The following is a 24019-nucleotide window of genomic DNA, read 5'->3' as shown; positions in this document are numbered from 1 at the left end:
TCAAATTTTGATTTGTCTGACCCCAGAACACTTTTCCACTTTGCCACAGTCCATTTTAAATGATCCTTGGCCCAGAGAAATTGCCTGCGCTTCTGGATCCTGTTTATGCGCTTCTGGATCCACTTTATGAATTATTCCGTATTGACGAAAACTTTGCTGGCTAAAACCGTTAGTATCTACATTATAGTAAGCCTAAAATAGAACAGTGTACGGTTATATTGCGACTGTTTCTGGTGGATTTTTGATGTATGCATCCTTGCATGCGTTTTGGGTCAGGATAGACAAACACATCTGTTGGCTTAACATACAGTAGTTACGTTATAGTAAGCCTTAACTGAAACTGTATACGGTTATATTGCGACTGTTTCTGGCATAGGAAAGTTAATCTTCAGTCTCGCTAGCAATTGCTCAATTCTTATGATTATTCCTAGGAAGTTAGTAGACACTAGTAAGCCTTTACTGGCTGATAAGCTGTTAAAATGGGCAGTGACAAAAGCAATACAGTTCATAGATGCTATGGTGGAGGTAAACTTAATAAGAAACGTTAGTCAGTTTAAAACAATCCTCAACGGAGGATCCTTAATGTAATGCCGTGGCGTAGTGGTTAAAGACAGGGCCTCTCACGTGGAAGACCTATTGAGAGCAACAACATTTATTAATTATTTCTAGCTAATTCAATAAAAGGAGAATTTTTTTATACTTTTTTTACTTATCTTTACTAGAGGTGCCAATAATAGTGGAGAGCAATGTACATACCCTTGGTTCTAAATAGCTGGAACACTGAATTTATCACTGAACATGAAAACGGCCTAGTTTTTCCATCTTCCCACATTCATCCAATGCCACAGAACCTGAAAAGCCCAGATTAACATTAAAGGGACACTGCCGAACTTCAACATCTGAATCAAAGATGAATCCCTTATTTACAGCAAGTGAGTTATTTACTGCTTTGAGCACAATATATTGTTGACTGATTGATACCTGGCCTGACTGATTGATTGCCTGGACTGTAAAGCTCTCAAAAGCCTCAACAGAGCATTTACCTCCCTGTAGAAAAATTGGTTGGCGTATCAGTGGGATGGTACCTGTTATATAATCTACTGTTCAGTACATCCCCTGATAATTCTGAAAAGTGATTGTGAAACATACTATTGTACCTGTGCCCGTACATTTCAAAGCTAGTCCTTTGATGACCTCCCAGCTTTCTGTGAATTAATATGCTAATGGTGGAGACCACTTGAAATGAGGCTGTCAAGCGGGGATCATTTTGAACAATATGTCCGGTTTGGCCATTTCGGACTGAAGGTTATTATTGTGAAGAAAATGTTAAAATGTTCATAGCCGAGGTGCTGAACAAAAACTAACCTGGTTGAAGAGCTCTGGAGGGGTTTCTCTTCGAAGCGGCTTGTCTGGAACGAAAGGTGCCAGGGGCTATCCTTGCAGTGATTTCGTCATTAGGAAGACCACAATACGGAGAAGAGTAAGAGTGTGTATTGTATTAGCATTGCACTGTACTCTGTGACTCTAACTGTATGTTTACTTATCTGTGAATATGTGTGTGTGTACATTTGTGTGTAAGCGTGTTTATTACTGGCGTCTAGCTGCTTGTGTGGCTGTCCATTACAGAGAGAATAGTCATGATTATTGGAACTTATTTGTGGAAATGTCAAGCCTTATTCAGAAGATATCCTTTTGTTGCTGACACCTTTAGGGAAGTGTGAACACTGGTCCCTACTGGTGTGGTCTATATGTGGATGAGGAGCATGGAGGAGGTGAACAAATACTCATCCAAACTGTCACCCCTTGTGGACTACTTGGCAGGCACATATCTAGTGGTGATAGGTGAGTTAGTTACAGCACCCGCTGTTGGTCTCAATACTTCTTTTGTCTTTTGCTTTTGCTTTAACACTTTTTTATCCCTGTGGTGATCTATTTAGCATAAGTGGGGAAGTTCGTGATTTGTAAGAGACAGATTACAGCAGTTCAGATAGATACAGGAGCATGTTGGATTCCTGTTGGGGCAGAGTTTAGAGATGATATACTGTAGCAACCCATCTTTCATACACACTCTGAGTGCAAGCAGTTTCCACCAGGACTAGGCTTTATTTGTTTCTATGACCTATAAAAAATATACTTGATTTTTAATTATCTAAATATGTACCTGCCAAGCAATAAACGGTTTCAGTATACTTCTTTTGTACATTAAGCATGTTGAAGAATACATATATTTAAATTGTACTTAAGTCAATTAGTTGGAATCGCTTTGTTAGTTGCAATTAGTATAATTAAGTATTTTAAAACAGACATTTGTTATTACTTTAGCACACTTCTATTACATAATTGGGAAATAGCATAACAGTAAACTTAGCTTTTAATAACAATACAAAATATACACTGAACAAAATTATAAACGCAATACTATTGTTTTTGCCCCCATTTATCATGAGCTGAACCCAAAGGTCTAAGACTTTCTCTATGTACACAGAAGGCCTTATTCTCTCAAATATGGTTCACAAATCTGTCTAAATCTGTGTTAGTGAGCATTTTTCCTTAGCTGAGAAAATCAATCCACCTCACAGGTGTAGCATACCAAGATGCTGATTAGACAGCATGATTATTGCACAAGTGTGCCTTAGGCTGGCCACAGTGAAAGGCCACCCTTAAAGGCCACAAATATGGATATTTTATGTAATTGTAACAATCATTTCAGTAGTGGGTGCAAAATATATGTTTGATTGGATTACTTTAGACAAATGTATTTGTTTGATGTTTGTGTAGCTAAGATTAATTAATCAGTCAAAGTACATGCAAAAAAAGGATAATAAAACATTTCCAAAATATCAACTTGAAGCAGAGCATGCTGGGAACATTTTCATTTTAAACGTATAACAATTTAGTAAAAGTCAGTAAAACATAAACGTTTTAAGTTATTGGGAACATTTATCTAACTTTGAGTTACACTTAGTAGAAACTTTTGAGTAAGAAATACATTTACAGTGTAGGTGATTATTCAAGTTTGGGGTTGCTTAGAAATGTCATGGTTTTCGAAAGAAAAACAGAGGTGAGTAGTTAATTTGCTCTCTCTTGCTTACTAACCTTCCTATTGTCCCCAAGATATAAAGTCCTTGGGAGGCGATTGTATTTCATTTGCTCTGGCTGAAGTAAAGCAGTTGAAGAACTAAATACTGAACCTAGAGCTCTCCAATCCTTGTTTGTACTTCAGTAAACCACACTTTTCAAACCCTTTGTTTTCATGACATTGTTGTAACATCGAACAACCTGGCATTCGTTTAACTGTGGTGTTAAATATTTATAAGCTATAATTTAAAATTATAAGAGATAAGTATGCATGCGTTCCCAATTGCAGAAAATATTTAAACACCTTCCCCTTTGGGATAATAGTATTGATGAGTAAAACATTTGTTTTTACAACCTGCAACACCAACCTTCTGCATAGCAGCTGTAGTAAAATTCTAAATGTAATAGTAGTCCAGTTATCAGGGTGTTGTGTCAGTCAGGTAACTGTCCCTAGGGAAAGGTATATGTATTCATGCCGGAACCATTAGAGATCAAAGAAATCTCTGTAAATTGTCTAAAGTGTCTGTGTACCCACAGCACAGAGCAAATTGATCAGATATACGAAGATGTTCAGCGGCTAGGAAGACTTAGTCGAGTATCGGAGAGTCATTGGAGCAGAACATCTCCTGGCTCAGATCCAGCTCTCTAAATAAGACATTATGCTGCAGGGTGCTGTAAGGGAGGATTCACTGAGTTGGAAGACGTTATTTCTCTGAAAATCGACCCTAACCTCCTCCAATAAGACTAGGGTCATGTTCAGTGAGGCACACTGTAGCAAAACCAAAAACTTTGTTTTTTAGAAATGTTCTGATTGCACCTTCCAGTAAGCTCTGAGGCACATTTATTGTGAGCAGGTTTTCAGCATAATCTGAATGTTTTGAGGTTGGGATGAAACAACTTGATTTTAATTAAGTATTCTTAATTGACATCCATGTCAAATTTTACATCTAGGATTGTATTTTCAACCCAGGAACATATGGCATGTTTCAGATAGTAAATGTATATGTTGTGAAACATGCTGTGGTTTGTACACAAAAATTTAAAAGGAAAAGTATTATTGACAGATGTAAGAAGTAAGTGTATTTAATTGAGACAGGTAGCAATGCATGTAGATTAATTCAGAAGGACATGGCATAATAAATAATTTCCATTAATAATATTGGATTAATGTGTCAGTCAAGGTACCCAAGATGCTGTTGAGTCTCTGAAGAAGAATGTCTTATCCTGCCCTTTAAGTAACTGAAAAATAGATAATTTTCACTTAAATCAGTGACTGGGGGGTTGGGGAGTGAACGTGTTGTGGTGTGGATGGGGGATGTTACATAAGGGAGATTGAACACAGTGATTCAGGTCACATCAATCAAATATAATTAATGGGAGAAACATGGGCTGCAGTATATGTCATTGTTAATATTCTATTATTGTATTTCCAGTTGTGCTCATCAGTTTGCATACCCTTGCAGACATTTTGGCACTGATTTTGCAAATATGGCTTTTTAAATTGCAATTAGTGTCTGTGTATAAATAGTCAATGTGTTTGTTAGCTCTCACGTGGATGCACTGAGCAGGCTAGATACTGAGCCATGGGGAGCAGAAAAGAACTGTCAAAAGACCTGCGTAACAAGGTAATGGAACTTTATAAAGATGGAAAAAGATACAAAAAGATATCCAAAGTTTTGCAAATGCCAGTCAGTACTGTTCAATCACTTGGAAATGGAAAATTCAGGGATCTCTTGATGCCAAGCCAAGGTCAGGTAGACCAAGACATTTCAGTCAGTTTTGATTTCAGTCAAAACTGCAAGAAAAATTGTTCGGGAAAAAGAAAAAGCCACAGGTAATCTCAGGAGAAATACAGGCTGCTCTAGAAAAAGACGGTGTGGTTGTGTCAAGGAGCACAATACCACGATATTTAAACAAAAATGAGCTGCATGGTCGAGTTGCCGGAAAGAAGTCTTCACTGCGCCAATGCCACAAAAAAGCCTAGTTACAATATGCCCGAGAACACCTTGACACTTCACACAGCTTCTGGCACACTGTAATTTGGAGTGACGAGACCAAAATAGAGCTTTATGGTCACAATCATAAGCGTTATGTTTGGGGAGAGGACAACAAAGCCTATAGTGAACAGAATACCATCCCCATCGTGAAGCAAGCTGCGCATGGGACGCACATGGACTTTCCAGCATGACAATGGCCCTAAGCACAAGACCAAGTTGACCCTCCAGTAGTTACAGCAGAAAAAGTTGAAGGTTCTGGAGTGACCATCACAGTCTCCTGACCTTAATATAATTGGGCCACTCTGGGGAGATCTCAAACGTGGGGTTCATGCAAGACGACTAAAGACTTTGCATGACCTGGAGGCATTTTGCCAAGATGAATGGGCAGCTATACCACCTACAAGAATTTTGGGCTTCATAGACAACTATTACAAAAGACTGCATGCTGTCATTGATGCTAAAGGGGCCAATACACAGTATTAAGAACTAAGGGTATGCAGACTTTTGCACAGGGATCAGTTAATTTTTTTCTTTGTTGCCATGTTTTGGTTTATGATTGTGCCATTCTGTTATGACATCCAGTTGTCCCATAAGAAATAAAAGACGTGTTTTGCCTGATCACTCAGGCGGGAGAGAGAAACGAGAGAGTTGCATTGTCATTGGAAAAAAGTTAAATTGACAAGTGGGAAAGGATCTTTACTGTAGCATGTTTTCAATGCTTTTCACTGTGTCACCATAATTACATTAAATTATTAGTCACATGTTAGATTCTGTCCATCTTTTATCCATGAACACAATTAAGGCAACTGGAAGTCAGGGGAGAGACATCTTTATTCAGCATGAGGCTACGATGTTAACCTTACATAGGTCTTTAATTTTCTCCAATAATTATGAAGTTAACACAGTCTTTTATGCTAGGACACATAGGAGGTGGTCAGTGGTCATACACAGTCCAATATCCTCCAATAAGAAAGGTTTATCCTACAAAAGACCCTTGTATGGTATGTTCCAACCTATGGTCAATGGGCCTATCCATAGAGCCTATGACAGTCACATGGGCAACTCCAAGCAAGAGGTATGGACAGGATGTTTTGATGGCAATTCCATCGATCAGAACTCTTAAAGGAGGAAGTACAGAGACAAAATTATCTTGACATAATTAACAGTTGATTTGCAAATAGAGAGACGGGTCAAACGTTTACAAAAATAATCATCCAAGGAGTCTCTGAAGTAGATACAGTACATGAACAGTTCGTATATATTACAGTGAAAAGGGGAGTGGTAAGATGCTGCCCATCTGTCTTGTGTCACATAGGTTTTTCCCAAAGGGTGGGCTGTCCCCCTACCTTATCCTTCCTGCCATAATGTTTACTGTTGCTTTTACCTAAAGTTTACCTAAAGTTTACCAATTGCTCCTACTTCCCCCCAAGGGACACATTCCTAGGGAACAAAAGGAATGACACCCTTCTTGGTCTAGGCAGAGGAACATGGTACTTTATAATCCTCTGATATTATACAGACGTGTGTCCCAATCAAAGTAAAGATTTACATACCAGGGAATAGAAAGACAGACATTTCTCAAATGTACCTTAGTTCAAAATTTCCATAACAATGTAGGGCCCATCAGTAACAGGCATCACGTCCTATGTATTGTCCTTTGTCTAGAGTTAGTCAGCACATCTGTGTTGTGTTAAGTTTCTCATGCTCATTTCCTCTCAGTACCCCCTTCAACCATGTAACAAATAATCATTACATGTTTATAAAACTAGAAAAATAAAGGGATAATCCAATTCCTAATGAACTGAAAAGTTCCAAACACTTCTGTTAAAAAACAACAAAGAAAAATAATAAAAAGGATTATCTGGCCTATGAGGCTTTATTATTCCTTAAATGAAATGAAAACGAAATGCAATGGACACAGCTTGCCCTGACACATATCACTGTATGACATTGCAGTCGATATGACCATCGTGATCGATCTTTACCAAACACATCAAGTCCCAGGCTACTATCAGTCTAATCTGTGTCCAACAGAAACAGACCTAACATGACATATTAATGAAATGCATAATTAATTCTCAATAAACCATTTAAACAATCAAAGTCCCCCTTTGTCCTGTCATGAGTCATGCATCAACATCATCATCACAAAAAAACCAGTATCAATGACCACGATTTGGATATTGATCATATGCAGTCCTATACCTGTCTTGTAAGGAATGAACATACATACATAAGACATCAAAATATCAGTCAATTGATGGTTAATCTAGAAATGGAGTGATAAGCCAAGTGATTTGACCTTGGCATCATTCTGCCTTGTGAGTGGTAAGAAAGATTTGGAACAGATTCAACCAGTGTGGTTGTATAAATTCTTCTTGAACATGTTGCTGGTACTCACACACTCAGCTGTCCGTGTCCAGTCAGTGACGTGATGTATCATCAGAAAAGGGGTCGTGATGTCCTGATCTGTTGAAAGTATAACTGCAAAACAACGATTAGTGTGGTTCAACAGTCCATCAGACTTTCATTCACTGGGTATGGTTCCGTCAACTCCCAACAATGAAGACAATAGATCAGTCCTGAAAACTTATTAGAGTGAAGCGTACACACTATTCAGACAAGTTCCTATAAAAGTCTATGTCAAATTTCTTTTTCCATCCAGAACTGGCTTGGTTGATGTTTCATTCAATGTGCTATTTTAATGCCCGATTGCACCTGGCAGTAGAATGAGATTCCTTTATCTGATCAGACTTGACTTTGCTTAGCCAAATCAAAAATCTATGCTTTTCCACCATTAAAATGTTAGACCTTACATTAAACAAAACAATTTACAAATAAATTAATTAAAACCCAATCCTAAGATTGGAAGATGTTAAACATAGATGCCAATGCTCCGTTATTATTATGTAAACAGAAAAAAACTAAATGTTAATGTAACTCCTTTTAAGTACCAATTTGAATTGCTTTGAGCCCTAAGCTCAACTCTTTTTAATCATAATCAGTTATCATATCATACATCCCTCCTGCTTTCACTTCATTAAGTCAATGGAAAATTAGTGAAAGCAAAATCACAGCGAATATGGCCACAAGAGGCGCCATCCTGAACCTGCACTGGCCATCATTTCGGGACGTAAAATAGAGAATTGGTAGTAGGGATGGATCTGGAATCCATTTGATATGGAGTTTCATACTGTATATTCATCAAAACAACAAAGTGGAAACGTTAAAAATACAAACATTCACAAACACAATCAAAGACATCAATGTGCAACCCAGTCACTTGTGCAAAGGAATTATGAACCATATAAACTATTGACACAAACTATTGTCTTACAGAGCTAAACAGCTCTCAAATTCTTTAATTGGCTATCATGCATTTATAATATCCAGGCAAAAGCCAAACTACCTTGTGACAAACAATGTCTTGATTAACCTTCTACATTTAAGGAAAATTCTCCAACTTTCATTTTGACCACATCTGCCAGTGGTTCTATTGACATTAAAATGACTCCATATTCAACAATGGGGGAAGACTTTTGGTCTCTACCCTCTCTTCAGTCGGTTTCAAAATCATACATTTCAATTTTAAAGCTATTGAGAGGAACATATATTTCGCTTTCACTTAATGTCTGTTTATCCCAAAACTGAATATGCTTATGTTGAGGAAATTACCACAGTTGAGACCAGTCTGAACACTCAATTTTAACCCTTAGTAATAGGCTACCCTGATTTAATGGGAGAGGTCGTTTGGGGTCATCCTAGGTGTCTGCCCCCCTTCCAGGAGCCCTTGGCTTTACCCACTTATGGTTAGCCATAAATAAAGGCCAAATGGATTATTTAAAATGCATATGAAATTTAGGTTTCCACATATTAAAAATCTGTACATGGTCCTCAGACTGTCTGTAGCAAGATATGTAATTCTTTCAACTTAGCTGACATCCTTTGTTATCTGAAACTTCAGATTTATTGTCCTACCCATCTCTAGTATTGTGTGCAGTTTGTAAAAATATGCTTCTCATGTCTATACAGTAACTTAACATTCTTGTGGACATTCCAAAACATTACTAAAAATTGACTAAACTAAAAAACAGACATGACCACCCAAGTAAGCCATGTTACTCTTGCTACCCCGGGGCAGTGTGTGGGGGGATACCACCCCAGTAAGCCATGTTACTCTTGCTAACCCAGGGCAGTGTGTGGGGGGATACCACCCCAGTAAGCCATGTTACTCTTGCTTTCCAAGGGCAGTGTGTGGGGGGATACCACCCCAGTAAGCCATGTTACTCTTGCTACCCCAGGGCAGTGTGTGGGGGGATACCACCCCAGTAAGCCATGTTACTCTTGCTAACCCAGGGCAGTGTGTGGGGGGATACCACCCCAGTAAGCCATGTTACTCTTGCTAACCCAGGGCAGTGTGTGGGGGGATTGGCTCAAGCACTCCTCCCCCCTGTGCTGCTCACTGAACCCAGGGTGAGACTATTTTAGTCAGTCAACTTTTTAGTGTCCAACTTGTTCTATAAAACACAAAGAGACACAAGAGAAACACAAAAAACAAACAAATGAAAACATTCCTAATTAATCAAACCCAATTTAGCATTCAAAATAAAACATTTAATTGTATTGTAGGGATAGGCTGTTTTCACCTTTTTTCATTATTTCATGAGAATATAATCTCAATCTTTTGTCTAAAACCAAAGTATAACATATATTAGAATCAAATTCAGTGCTCATGGAAAACCATGTGTTTGACTAAACTTCAAAAAATATTTACCCTCTGTGTATTGTTTCCCTCTGGTTTGAATTCCAGTCATGTGACCAGCTCTTTCTTCTTCAGAAAACCAAGGTTATAGTCATATCCCAAAGTTCTCAGACCTCTTCTCTGGTACCCCCAGATGTTTCACAATTGCTAAAACTCATTTAATTACTATAGTGAAGAGCTTGAGAATGTGCTGACAAGTTTAATCAGAAAATGCCTGCCCCGAGTAGATCAAATATATGGTATGGATAACAGTCCCAGAGGTGATGTTAGAGAACACCTGCACTAGGACTCAGACACAGAATGTGGAGCTTGTTGTGCCTTATTAGCATACCCTTCTCTGTCTCTACAAATCCAAATGCATCCACACTCCAACCATCTGTCCTATAGATAGTAGTAAAACTATGCTCACCACATCGAGTCATCTCCAAACTGTAAAGTAAATAGCTGCACTTCACTTAATCTGTGATAATCCCTTTTTATGTGAAAAAGTACATCCATTTACAGTAAATTATGTGGTTCATATCTCTTTATCTAATTTGCTACCCCATTATTTATACTTTTATGTCCACTTACAGAATATACATCTCTGTAATAAATTAAGAGCCCACTGCACCTTTTTCTTTGATTTCCCAAAAAGTTGAAAAGTAATGTTTTGAGTGAGGATCAGAAGCATTCATTTTGCAGTGATCTTTTAATTTTAACCCTTCTGTTCCTCACTCAAAACATTCCTTTCCGAGTTGTTTGGAAAGGAAAGAGATTATATCTGCGTTCATTCTTTATTCATTACTTATCCATATTATCTCTTTATGTTCCACCTGACATTTTCTTTCTCATATCTCTCTATACTCCATCATCCCTCTATCCTCCATCATCCCTCTATCCTCCATCATCCCTCTGTCCTCCATCTTCTCTTTATCCTCCATCTTCTCTCTATTCTCCATCATCTCTCTATCCTCCATCTTCTCTCTATCCTCCATCATCTCTATCCTCCATCATCCCTCTATTCTCCATCATCTCTCTATCCTCCATCATCTCTATCCTCCATCATCCCTCTATTCTCCATCATCTCTCTATCCTCCATCATCTCTCTATCCTCATCTTCTCTCTGTTCTCCATCTTCTCTCTATCCTCCATCATCTCTCTATCCTCCATCATCTCTCTATCCTCCATCATCTCTCTATCCTCCATCTTCTCTCTATCCTCCATCATCTATCTCTTTATTTTCTATCCTCTATCTCTCTATTATCCATCACTCTGTATCTTCCATTGTCTTTCATTTCGCTCTATTTTCCAACCTCTTATCCAATACATTATCTAAAACACAGTGACACAACGTGAATCAGCACAATGATTTCCCAGCCCTCTGTCCACTATTCAAGGAATAATACATATAATTTCACCAGCAATACATTGTCAAAGCAGGCCTCGTCTGTCACAGATAGTGTGTGATTGTGCGTCCAGTTCCCACAATGAACACTTAACACTGAATAACTTGCTGATTAATTTGGTAAGTCTGCTTAATATGTTGGTACAGTGCTTGACTCAGTTAAATCATATTGTATTCATACTGAGTGGTCAGTAGTAGTTGGGCCTTTCATATTCCGAACCCAGTGAGGCTAGGCATGGCACAAACTGCTCAGCTACTGCAGCAGAGTCCAGTGACAGCAGAGTCCAGTGACGATAAGGAGCAACGTGTGTGACACTCTTAGACATGCACCCCCCCTGTATCCAAGTGCTGTTGATTTTTACTTGACACCACCTTCTGGTTTGTGAACGGGTGACCAAACAAAAGCACTTTCTACTCTACATCTGTCCTCTCCTATGGAAATCTACTTTAATCTTAATTCTCTTTCTTCCAGCTGGATTGATTACTTAATTTGTTCATTGATTGCTTTGTTCATAATCCCTTTCCTCTATTCCAGTCGTTACTCGCTCAATTCATTGATTGACTGACTTATTCACTGGTTCCTTTCCCGTCCAGCGATGCTGTCAGTCATAGGTAATGCTGCAGTACTGGTGACTGCAGTGCTACGTCCGACTTCCCTAAAGGCTGCAGAGCTCCTGACTGTCAACCTGGCTGTTACGGACATAGGTATGGCGCTCACCATGTACCCACTGTCTATCGCCTCGCTCTTCAACCACATCTGGATCGGAGGGGACTCCTCTTGCCTGTACTACGGTCTGATGGGGATGATTTTTAGCACGGCCAGCATCATTACCTTGACTGTCATGGGCCTAATACGATACCTGACGATAGGAAATCCACCAAAAACAGGTATGACAGGGGGTTGACATTTTAGAAGTTCACTGTGTGGTGAATTGTTTGATATCCATTTGTGTTGGCTCCCTGAGATAATAATAGAGACCGTACAGAAAGTACAGAAAGTGTCAGTTTAAAGACATACTTAATTTACTGAGCTTATTGGCCCCATGGTTTTCCTTTGTAATATAATTATTGTTTTCCTTAGAATGCCCTAATAATTCATAAAGTATATGGTAAAAGGTTTGTTGTAATTTGGCAGGCCATTACTCTAGGCACAGGGTTTTCAAAGTTGAGACAGACGGCCTCGCTCCAGAGAACATCAAGACAATCACAACATTTTTGATATACTAACACAGAAATGACCAGATACCCTACTCTGAGACTGACTAACTGAGAACAATATAATGTACATTTTGCATAGGGTAAGGAATAGACTGGAGACAGATAGAAGAAACAATAGAAGAAAAGTTCTAGTTCAACTGACTCGTCCAAACAGCTTTTTAAACATTGCTGTCACGGTATGGTGAGGATCAGCACCACCATCCCGTACACCTCCAGTTCCCATCACTCCACAAACACATCCCGGACTTGTTTGTGTCACGTCTTTAATCATTCACACCAGGTCCCAATCATTCCATTAGTATGTGTTTGAATGTTTCTCCTCTGCTCCCTTCACTTGTCGGTTATTGTTCCCTGTCTCTGTTGCAACAGGGGTGAGTGGTTTATTTTTTGCAGTCTGACTTCAGCCCCTTTACTTTGTGTTCAATTTTGGTTTTGTTTGTGCTTGGTGCCCAACATCATCGGTTGCTGCTATTGTTTTGTTTCTTTTCATTAAACATGGATTACTACCACCCTTTCTTCTCAGTGCCTGTGTTCTACCACTACAACCGTGACAATTGCAAAAGGTACTGACTGCTGTAAATTGACACCCACATTGAAAGCCATAACAATCAGCTATTTGATAATTACCTTGGTGCTGTGAATTGTGGGATTCCATTGTACATTCCAAAAAAAAATATTCTAGGCCAAACTATGTGGTAACTAGCATCATCAGCATGGTTGCCATTTGAGCAAAATTCTGATGTTGTCATCAGGTCTATATGAGACGTACAACAATGTATGGTCTACAGGTAATTATTTTCCTACTGACACCCGTAATAAAATTGCAGAGACAAGGATTGGGCAATCTGGGGTGTATGGCAAAAATAATGACACTTTTCAAATGCCTTTCATTTTTGTCCAGGCCTGTTTCTTGACCAGGGATAGAAGTTGCCAACTGCCGTGTGCACAAATGTATCATTGCAGATACTTCAGTGGATGTTGTTATCCAGAGGGACTTGTAGTCAGGGTTACATTTTCACACTTTGGGAACTGAATTTTCCAATAAATGTTTGGCACACATAAAGGGGACAACCATGTACAAAACGTGTTAAAATGTCTAAATGGTTCCTCCAATAGGGATGAAAATACGCTCCTACTAAAGCTAACAGGCTGCAGTTTAAAGCCCATAGCCATTGTATCAAATACCAAAGTTTGTGGCCCAAGTTCAGCAGTCTAAGCTCCTGCCTCTGATGGGAATGTATTGCTCAAACATGGGTTTAAATCCACTCCCATTCCAGCAAAAAATATTCCAAAGTGCTGTTTTCCTTAAATCCTCTCTGTATGTATTTCATGCTTATTTCGATCTGTTCCAAACTGTGGGCTCAGAACCAGACCTATTGTATTAAAAGACTCAAGTTCTGTTGTTGGAATCTAAATCTGTGGTACTCCATGGGTTCATTGAACTGCAGCCGTGGTTGGTCGAATGGCAGCTGAGTCAGTGGCAACTAGTTAAAACCAATTTATAATCAATGCTTTAGTGTTTAAAATCTGAAAGCCAGGCACTTGACCCTCATTAGTTCTGCATGTTTCTCTGGATAAGAACATCTATGTTATGTTATGTTATCTGTTGAATGTAAATGTTAATGAATTGTTATTGTTTGGTGTAATGTACGTGCATATCCTCATGGATCGTTTTCTCTAGTAAGCAAGCAAGCACATTTATTTATATAGCACAATTTATTAAAAAAAGCAATTCAAAGTGCTTTACAATGAAAATAAAAATATAATAAATGCAATTGAATAAAGAAGTGTTACAATTCTCTAACTACTCTCCAGGGGGACTTTCCACCCTGATATCTCAATCCTTGCGCTAGGATGAACGCATCAGTCCCACTGTGAGAATCTCTGCATCGATGTCTTACCCACCTGTTTCCAAGGAGGACTTTTGTGTCTGTACATGCACTCTAAGGAAGTCTGGGAGTAGCTTGAGATTTCTAGAAGGCTGCCACCAATGAATTCCTGGCCCAAATGCTCTAACAAAATTTTTAAAAACAATAATCTTGCTGTCAGACATTTTTAATTAGTAAATTATTGTAATAGACTGTAGTGGACTTAGTATCTTAATGTGATTATGCTGTTGTTGAAAGAAATATTCTGTAGAGCAGAAAATGCAAAAGGTTTCAAAATGGCTACTATGGCTTTAAAGTTTCTAGTTTAAAATGTCAGACTTAATCTGCGCTAATGAAAAAGGTAGCAGCCAAATCCTACAAAAAGTGACCTTAATTTAATCCATATGACGACTTACATTTTTTTATTGTTGCAGGATTCTTTTCCTGCACTGTGAGATTGTCTCAAAGAAAGATACGGCATCTGTAAGTGTCCTAAAGAACCATCCCTAGGCTAACTAAATGTACACTCCATCCTACCCGTCTCTACCATTCCACCAGGCAACAAGTTCCAACGGCATACCATCACCATGATCATCAGTGGAATTTGGCTATACTCCGTGCTGTGGGCTGTTTTCCCGCTAATGGGCTGGGGTGGCTATGGACCGGAGCCCTTCGGGGTGGCCTGCTCTGTGGACTGGGCCAGCTACCAGGACTCTCTGAACCGCTCTACCTTCATCATGTCTTTGTCTATACTCTGCACCTTTATTCCCTGCCTCATCATCCTCTTCTCCTATTCTGGCATAGCCTGGAAACTTCACAAGGCCTACCAGTCCATCCAGAGCAGCGACCTCAACTGTGGACACATCGATAGGAAGGTCACTCTGGTGAGAATGAATATAAACTAACTTACTGCCCAGATGAATAGCTTTAAACAATTTTCGCAGGTGTATTTTGGTAGAAACTACATACTTTACTTTAGGAATTTAGTGAATAGTAATTCAAAATATCATAATTATATCAAGTACAGATTCCCCAAAACAACTAGTAAACCAAAAACAAATAATTAAGTAGTTCTTCAAAGTATTTTAGCTACAGTAACAGGGTAAGACACAAAGAATTAACACAGTTCAGGGACCCAGCAGCAGTAAATTAACGGAAAAAGCCCAAATGGATCTAGCAGTTTAAGCCCAGCTTTGATTATTGTATTTTTTATGGGTTGCTGGGTTTAACGTTAATAATTCATTAATCTTTGTTTACTGAATACCTCCAGGCTCATGTTAATCCTCAGTCTGTCTTTTCCTTTCTGCTTTAAATGATAATAGAAATCTGTTTTAAAACATGACAGAGTTTTTATGTAGTGTACCTACAAAAACCACCACAGATTGATTTGTCGAGCGAAGCTCTAGAGCAATGTGGAATTCTTCCTGTCACCTTTGCAAATCATTGGCACCCATGTGTCTGTGTGCATGTGTGTTTCATAGCATACATGGATCTCCACAAGCTGCAAGACTAATCCTGTAATACCATTTCAAGCTGCTTATTCAACTCGGATGCTATGTTACTTTACTATTCTTGTAGGCATCAACACTCTATAGTTTTTGGACATGATTGGCCCCTTCAAGGTTACCACTGTAAACGTATTAGTTTTATCCCTCGGATGAGTCTGTCTAGTGGTTGACAGAACGTACAGTGTCATCTGTCGGTCACCTCTCAACGTTTCACACATTGGCCTTCCCTGTAAACAGAGCCCAGCGATTTGTCAAAAATGTGCCTGTTCCGCATTAGACGCTACTGTGCCAACAGTGTGTGTATCGATCCAAACTCCACTCGACAGTATGAGTCATATCAAGAGTTGAGAAGACATCTTGCAAATGATTTAGCTCAGTGGGATGTTTGCATTTTTTCTATTCTTTCCTTCAGGAGCAGCTAGCTAGGCCTCTTTTAGTTTCCTGCTTTGTAGCTATAGAAGCAGAACATTTATTTGAGTCAGATCCAAAACCAGCTGGCAGTGACACTTAACTCCTGTCCAAAGGAAGTCAGATCTAGTGCTTTATTTGGGCTGTAACGTTTTAATCTCTTTAACGTTTTGCATACACAGCTAACAGTGTAGTGATGAAATAACAAAAGACAGCTTCACAACTCACTCACTCTGTTTCTGTCTCTGACATACAGCTTCACAGTGATTATTGACTGAAAATACATTGCTTTGTTTTTGCTTTGGTGACATTGGTTACAATACATCATGACAAGTTCAGTTTCAGACATATATGTATGTTCGTGACACTCTATTCAGCTTATTTCTCCACCAAACATTTCTCAAAACACTGAATAGTTATTTAACTTTGTGGCAAGAACCCAGGAGCTCATTTTGGATAAGCCTTTTCGAATTGGTCAATCATAATTAGATTTTTCACATACCACAAAACAAACAGGTTTTGTCAGTTAAATACCAGCTCAAAAGCTCTTTTGTGCAAATCTGGCCATCCTGTCAGATAGTTGATTAACAGATATTTATCACAAGTAACACCGCTCTAATGAGCATGCCGCCATTTTTTCAACAATGCTGTCTTTAAAACTGATAAACAGCCTTTAAATAAAACAATGTACTAAATTAAAATATAATCCAAGAAGTCTACTCCTTATTCAGAGTGAAGTGAAAGCCATAACACATTTGCACATGTACTGAGCATGGGCGAGGCTAGCCCCTAAAACTTGGAGTAAGAAATGTTGTTATTCTAACATTTTTGTTCGTCTTTGACAAGGTTAAATAATGTCCAAAACATACTCCGTAGTTTTTGTTTAAAGTGTATGTGTTAAGCATGAAAATGAAAACATCCCCGCTTAGCAAATGGTGTCATCCTCTTCTTCTACTTCTCCTCTGTCCCTGCACCGCTCAGCACGACCGTCATCCAGCGCGAAACACACGCTGAGTGAGAACCCGTTATGTAGTGTTGTGAATCAACTAGTTGCTCCAAAGTTGTGTCTCACACTTCTTTCCTTTTACCTAGAGTTGTTCCGATACCGAAACCATATCGGTGAGTACTGGAGTCAGTATCCTGAATCACGGTACACCTATAATAAGTGTTTATTTTCTGACTATTTTAGTCCAGCGGGTCGCGGCCGCTGTGGAGTTGCACAGGACCTGGGTGATAGTCACAAACGGAGAGAAGTAGCGCCGGTTACAATGTTCTTCCGCAAGACGCATGCTGTTCTGTTTATTTTTTTAAATTATAACAAAGAAGAAAGTATACATCTTTGCTTAGGAAAATAATTAAATTAATAACAAAACAGATATTTTCTTTTGTGGGGTCTGAGTCAAAGTACCCAAATATAATGTTTCTCATATGTATTGAGAAGCCTGGCCAAATCTTACACTTAACAAATGCATCAATATCATTCCAAAGCATCTGAGTGTAGTGACATGACCAAAATGAACCACTGTTTCATCAGACTTCAAACAAAAAGAGCATGTTAGCTCAATATCCGACTTAAATCTTTGTATACATTTCCTAGCAGGATAGAACTTGTGTATGAAATTTCTTTCACTTCATTTGTGAGAAAGAATTTCTGCTGTAAAGACCAGATTATTTTTCCAATTAAGGTTAACAAACAGATTATTCCAAAAGGAAATAACAGGAGGAACAGACATTTTTTCTTAAGAAATAAAGATCTTATTTTATAGTTTTTAGCTTTCAACTGAGAAAAACAAGTTTGACCCACAGGAGTATCACAAGGTTTAGGAAAGGATATAGTAGATACTGGGGAGGAGTATTTACAGTTTTTAAAAAGCATACATAAGCCCGAAGGAATAACACCCATTACAGTATGAAATTATTTTGGGGTTATTGGTATGTGGTATTCTGAAAGAAATTCAGAATATCTGAACAAAAGACCTTGTTTATTAAACAACTGCTCTACCAAAAATAAACCATTACTGAACCAAGTGTCATAAAATAGAGACTTATTCTTGAATAAAATGTGCTTATTGTTCCAAATAAAACATCTCTGTGGTGAAAAGTTATGTTTATAAATTAGTGCCCATGCTAAGAGAACCTGACGATGAAAGTTGGAGAGTTTGATAGGGAGTTTGGATACATCATAATTACACAATAAGAGAAAATGAATGCCACCAAGTTGTGAAAAAACAAGTTCAGGAATAACATTCCAGATAGAAGATGGTTTGGCTAGGTACTGATTCAGCCAATTAATTTTAAATGTATGCAGTTCTGTTTATTAACTGCTAGAGCATGAAACAAAAATAAACTGCTTACCAGTGTATTACGTATGTGTGTCTATGTTGTTTAAAGTTTATCGTTCATTTGATTCTCATGTAAACATGACATGACGTGCGACTTTTCTGGTCAGTCGTCATGGAAACATGAAGCCCTGGCGTTTGGACCAGGGTGAAAACAAACATCACTGTATACCAGTATCTGTGAAAACACTCACTGTGGCTTTTTAAATGAATTGTTATTCATTCCTAGATTTATATCTGTTATTTTTCAGTTGTGGCTGACTATCAAACTAGACAATAAAAGAAAGTTTAAGTGTTGATACAAAAGGAAACACATGGAGTTAACGGTCAGGAAAACCTGAAGAGGGTTTTGTGTTTGTTACAGGGGGCTGTCTGTGTGAACTCTCACAATTAAGCTGGTGCTTTGAAAAGGTCTCAAAAAAATAAAAAATAAATCTGCATTTTGGAGTTTGTTGAACCAATTTTTTGGTTTTTGTGTGAAAAGAGGGTGGATGGTGGCAGTGGGTCTCATTGGGTGCTCAGCTCTGACCCTAGAATCGCCCCTGGTACTGAGCAATTCTCTAACTATTTTGAGATTACATTAGCATGTGTCCTGTTCAATGACATAGCCAGTATCCTTTTCATATAAATGTTAATTGCCTGCCTCTGGATTATTGAAATTGACAATTCTAACAATAGCCAGAAGCACACATACCTGTAGGGCATCATTTTAAACTTGAAGTCTTCTCCTACAAAACTATTGAAGTTACTGCTTGGCATCTTGCAAGTTTGTATGTTTAACCAAACCACTTATAGGAGAGAAATAATTGTTTCCGACAACCTCCCAACCCACGGATTGAGGAGCAATCAACAAAAACTCAGATCCCAACACATGTGGCAGGGACCCAACTGGACAAATGTGAGAATGCTGTTCATAGACTTTAGCTCAGCATTCAACACTGTCATCCCCTCTAGGCTGGTCAACAAACTCCATGACCTATGGATCAGCCCCTCTCTCTGCAAATAGACTTTGAACTTCCTCACCAACAGTCTGTCAGGTTAGACAACTTCACCTCCTCCACCCTGAACACTGGTGTTCCACAAGGCTGCATGCTGAGCCCCCTCCAGTACTCCTCCTTCACCCACGACTGCGTTCCTGTACACAGCTCCAACATCATCGTCAAGTTTGCAGACGACATTGCGGTGCTAGGCTGATCAGTGACAATGATGAGTCAGCTTGCAGGGAGGAGGTCAAGTTCCCGTTGGCATGGTACGCTGACAACAACCTGGCCCTCAATGCAAAGTAAACCAAAGAGCTCATTGTGGATTACAGGAAGTCTAAAGGCTGCAATCACAGCCCTGGTCAGTTTTTTTTAGGAGGCTGAAGATCCTTGTGAACCTTTACCGCTGCACAATTGAGAGCAACTGCGCCACAGTGTGGTTTGGAGGCCCTGCTGCATTTCAGTTGCACATGCTATCTTACTCCACAAATTTAGAATTGCATTTGTACCCGCATACCTATTTATCCCACTTGTAACATACATTAATACTTAATACTGAAAGATATAGCTCTAAATTGGCTGAGGACAGGCCATTTTGCAATTATTTGAAGTGTTTTAAACAAAGTAAAAAACAACTGAGAACTTAATGAATGACACATTCCTTTACAGAACTCACAGGAATCAACCATCTAATCAATTTTAGACATTTTGATTTTACAAGTTTTATTCACTAACAATTCCAGGATAGGTAATGAACATTTCTGGTAGAATGTCCCATAAGCTATTTGTTTCTCTCCTCTTTTCACTTCATCCCAGATGGCGGTGTTCATAAGCTCTGGATTTGTTGTGGCATGGTCTCCCTACGTGGTGCTCAGCTTCTGGAGAATGTTCCATACCAAGGACAGCCTGGCCCCCATAGTTTCCATGCTGCCTTGCCTGTTTGCAAAGGGCTCCACCGCCTACAACCCCTTTATCTATTACATCTTCAGACGCTCCTTCAGAAGTGAGGTTCGCCAGCTCAAGGGGATAATCTGCTGCTCTGCTCAACCAGATTCACCTTCGCGTGGGGATACTCTAGAGGAGGGCAGGCAGAGTGTAAGGTCTGACGTTCGTCAGAGCTTGACGGATGACAAGAGTGGCGTGTCGCTGGTGATTAGATTGGGAACTGCGGCACTGGACAGACCGTCTGAGAATTAGCTGTCAAGCTCCTGTTAACAATGTTTTGGAACATGGCTGCAACTGGGTTCCATGTATGAGTGTATGCATCTCAGCATGCACACTTGCAGTGCGAGTTGTTCAACCATGTATTTTCACTGTCATACTTGTTAATTCTACCATAGCTGCTAAGTTCTAGACTCAACCTGACAACACCCCTAGTGAAGTTGCGGAAGTCTTCTGGGATGCAGACATGAAGAATTATAAAATGTATCAGTATCTTTTGACTAAAAGCTAACTGTTAAATGATTGCTACTTACAGACATCACATATTATAATAATTGTAATAAGGCATTATAAATAAAATAAATATACCGTGCCTCTCCAAAGGTATTCACCTCAGTTGAACTTTTCCACATTTTATTGTGTTACAACATGAAATCAAAATAAATGTAATTACAAGTTTTTGACTTTGATCAACAAAAGAAGTCTATACTGTCAAAATGATAAATAAAATCAGCAAATTGTTGAATTACAAATATAAAACAAACAATAATTACCGGAATAAACTGAAAAGGTAATTTTAGCCACCTGGTAATCGAAAGGTAATTTTTGCCATGGTACTTTTATCCAGATAGAGGAGAGGTGCAGCCTTCCAATTTGTGGACAGGAGATGAATTGGCTTTGTGTGAGCCTAAAATAATAGTTTTTGGTAAAGACATTTTGTGAAACTATTACTGCAGGTTTATTAAAGCCACTGCCTAAAACTACAATGCAAAATTATAGTATGATAATCCTTTCAGTGTTACTATGTAACTATAAGTTCACTATTTTGTTGTGAATCACTGTAGCATTGGTTACTATGGCCATTCTTCTTATTTTGAGTTGGATATTGTAGCAGTAGCAGGCTACTGGGCAGCCTTTCATTCAGTCAATCACATTTTCTGTACTCAGCCAATAGTTAGATAACCCTCCTAGCTGCCATGGATGCAGTATGTGAGGACATCATAGTAGATGCCTGCAGATGCTGGATAAGACACTGGAAGAGATCATTTCCGTGCTGCAAGGGAAGATATCTGTTGTGATGTGGATGAGAATCTGTGGCCCAACAGACCGGGACATCAGGAGATGTAGAAAGACAGCGCCCCATACAGCGCTGCATGTACGGTTCTGCCTAGGGGGTGTTTCCTAAGCTGAACTTGCTAATTATGGTTTTCCTTTTTGCTATAAAATAATCTTGTCTTTTTCTTTTCTGTTTCGCAATGACATTGTACTGTAATTTGTTGACAGACCAACAGAAAAATCATAAATGTGAATCCAGTCCAATCTGTTGTACTCAATATCCCACATAGAGTAATATGTAACTTTGTACTGTTGACATTGTGAAGCCTTGTGCATTTCCAATCATTGTCATCAATACCATAGGCAAAGTTTACACCAGAAAATACTTGCACAGATCACTGTTATATTGACAACATGGCTAAGCATTTTGACTATCTTGTTTGTGAACAATGACACAAGATCTTTCTTATGGCACTGATATGTTCCCTGACATAAATATTTACCTTTGAGAGATGGACTAAGTTCCAGGCTTTAGCAAGTGATCCATTGTGTGCTGCTGTTTGTACAAATTGTTTCAAGAAATGCACTTACTGGTTTGCTCAAGTACGATTCGAGAAATGTACCAAAGCGACTGAGAAAAACTGTAAAGTCTGAAGTGAAACCAAAGCCAAGTGAGTAATAATGTACTAAATACTGGGGAGTAATTTAATGCAGTATACTGTAAATGATGGTGGATTTGGGAAAATGTTGTGGGTAGTTAAATAGGTGTTGTATTTTAAATGGTACTGCTTTGTATTTGCAATGTCCTTTGATATGTTTTACCCTGAATTGATCACCTTGCAGAACTTTGTTAGTGGCTTTAGAAGTGCAAGTGATATGAAAGACCAAATAATAACTGATATTCTGTAATAATTAACCTAACTAACTTGCACTAATCCCATGCAATATGAAGGCTGATAAACCCCATCTCCCCTCAGTGAATTTGATGATAAAGTTTATTCATTAATTCATTAAAATTGCAGTGAATACATTTAGTCACTATTTCTGTATGGTAATTAAACCTTCACAGAAAGAATGCTGGTTCAATGGATTACATAATAGCTGTTATTTTAATAACATTTTATACAAACTCACACAAGATGCAACCTTTGTGGGCTGGTTATTTTCTACAACTATGAACCGCGATTAAGTTACTAACAGAGTTGCTGATCTTCTAAATCAGTATCTGCAGGCTGGTTCACTAGTGCCCCACTCAGGCCGATATCTACAATTGATGATGCAAGATGAAGTTCTCTATATTCTTTCTTGGTGTTTTGTTTTTACATGTGGAAAGTAGATTAAAATAATAATTTAGTAATAATTCAAATGAGCAATTAGCATTAGCAGTTCTTTAAGTGTGTAAATGTATCATTTAAATCATACAGGCTATAAATCATTAAAGATAATGTTTCATCAAGAGATCATGCATTCAACATACTTTGAAACTGATTATATTTTTGCTGTAATGGGGAAGGGGTGCGAGTCATGACCTCAGAATTTCTGGAGTGCCTGATTTGCCCTTGGCCTGACTAGTGTCTTTAAGTTCCTGTTAAATCAAAGGTCTTCACCAAGATTAATTGAAGATTAGCCAATAATCAGACAACAGTCAAGTTCTCCTAGTAGTCCGAAATGCAGAGGCATACAGATTTGTAACGGAATACTGAGACAGTCTTTGTAAATTAAGCTACTTATTAGCCTGTAATAAGATGTGCATTTCCTCCATATTTCCTCCACTCTACAGCACTTTACTTAGTTGACACTCCAATGGGGTGGTAAATTGGCTAATACGTTTTTGCCGGACCAGGTAAGCAGAGCTGGCCAAGACGAGCGAATGTCTCTGAGTGAATGACTGACCGACCGAGGGACTGAACCCTGTTAAATAGGGTAGTGGTTAGAGACACAGACCTGCAACCAAAAGGTCCTGTGTTCAAATCTCATTACAGTCAAAGCAAATTATGCATTAGGATTTGTTCTGGATAGATAAAATTCTCATTAGCGCACAACCTTCAGTAGCTGTGTTATAGTAAGCCTAAAATGGTGGATTTTTGATGTACGCATCCGTGCATTCTTTTTGGGTCAGGATAGACAAAAACTTTGATGGCTACAACCTTCAGCAGCTACATTAAGCCGAAAATAAATATTTTCTTGACCAGGTTTGCACACACTGCAGCAGGGATTTTGGCCCACTCCTCCATACAGACCTTCTCCAGATCCTTTA

The 24019-nt window shown here is 38.7% G+C and overlaps 1 protein-coding gene across 1 annotated transcript; it reads left to right on the top strand.

Moving 5' to 3' along the window:
- Positions 1-1190: 1190 nt before the first annotated feature.
- On the top strand, positions 1191-21101 carry opn8a (opsin 8, group member a). The gene is made up of 5 exons (XM_010882163.3): positions 1191-1480; positions 1712-1842; positions 11819-12112; positions 14869-15194; positions 20362-21101. The coding sequence occupies exons 2-5, from the start codon at positions 1749-1751 to the stop codon at positions 20740-20742; spliced, it is 1095 nt and encodes a 364-aa protein (XP_010880465.2). The 5' UTR covers positions 1191-1480; positions 1712-1748; the 3' UTR covers positions 20743-21101.
- Positions 21102-24019: the final 2918 nt, after the last annotated feature.

Source organism: Esox lucius, chromosome 18, assembly GCF_011004845.1.
Source record: "Esox lucius isolate fEsoLuc1 chromosome 18, fEsoLuc1.pri, whole genome shotgun sequence".
NCBI lineage: Eukaryota > Metazoa > Chordata > Actinopteri > Esociformes > Esocidae > Esox > Esox lucius.
This window is presented reverse-complemented; position numbering and strand designations above follow the sequence as displayed.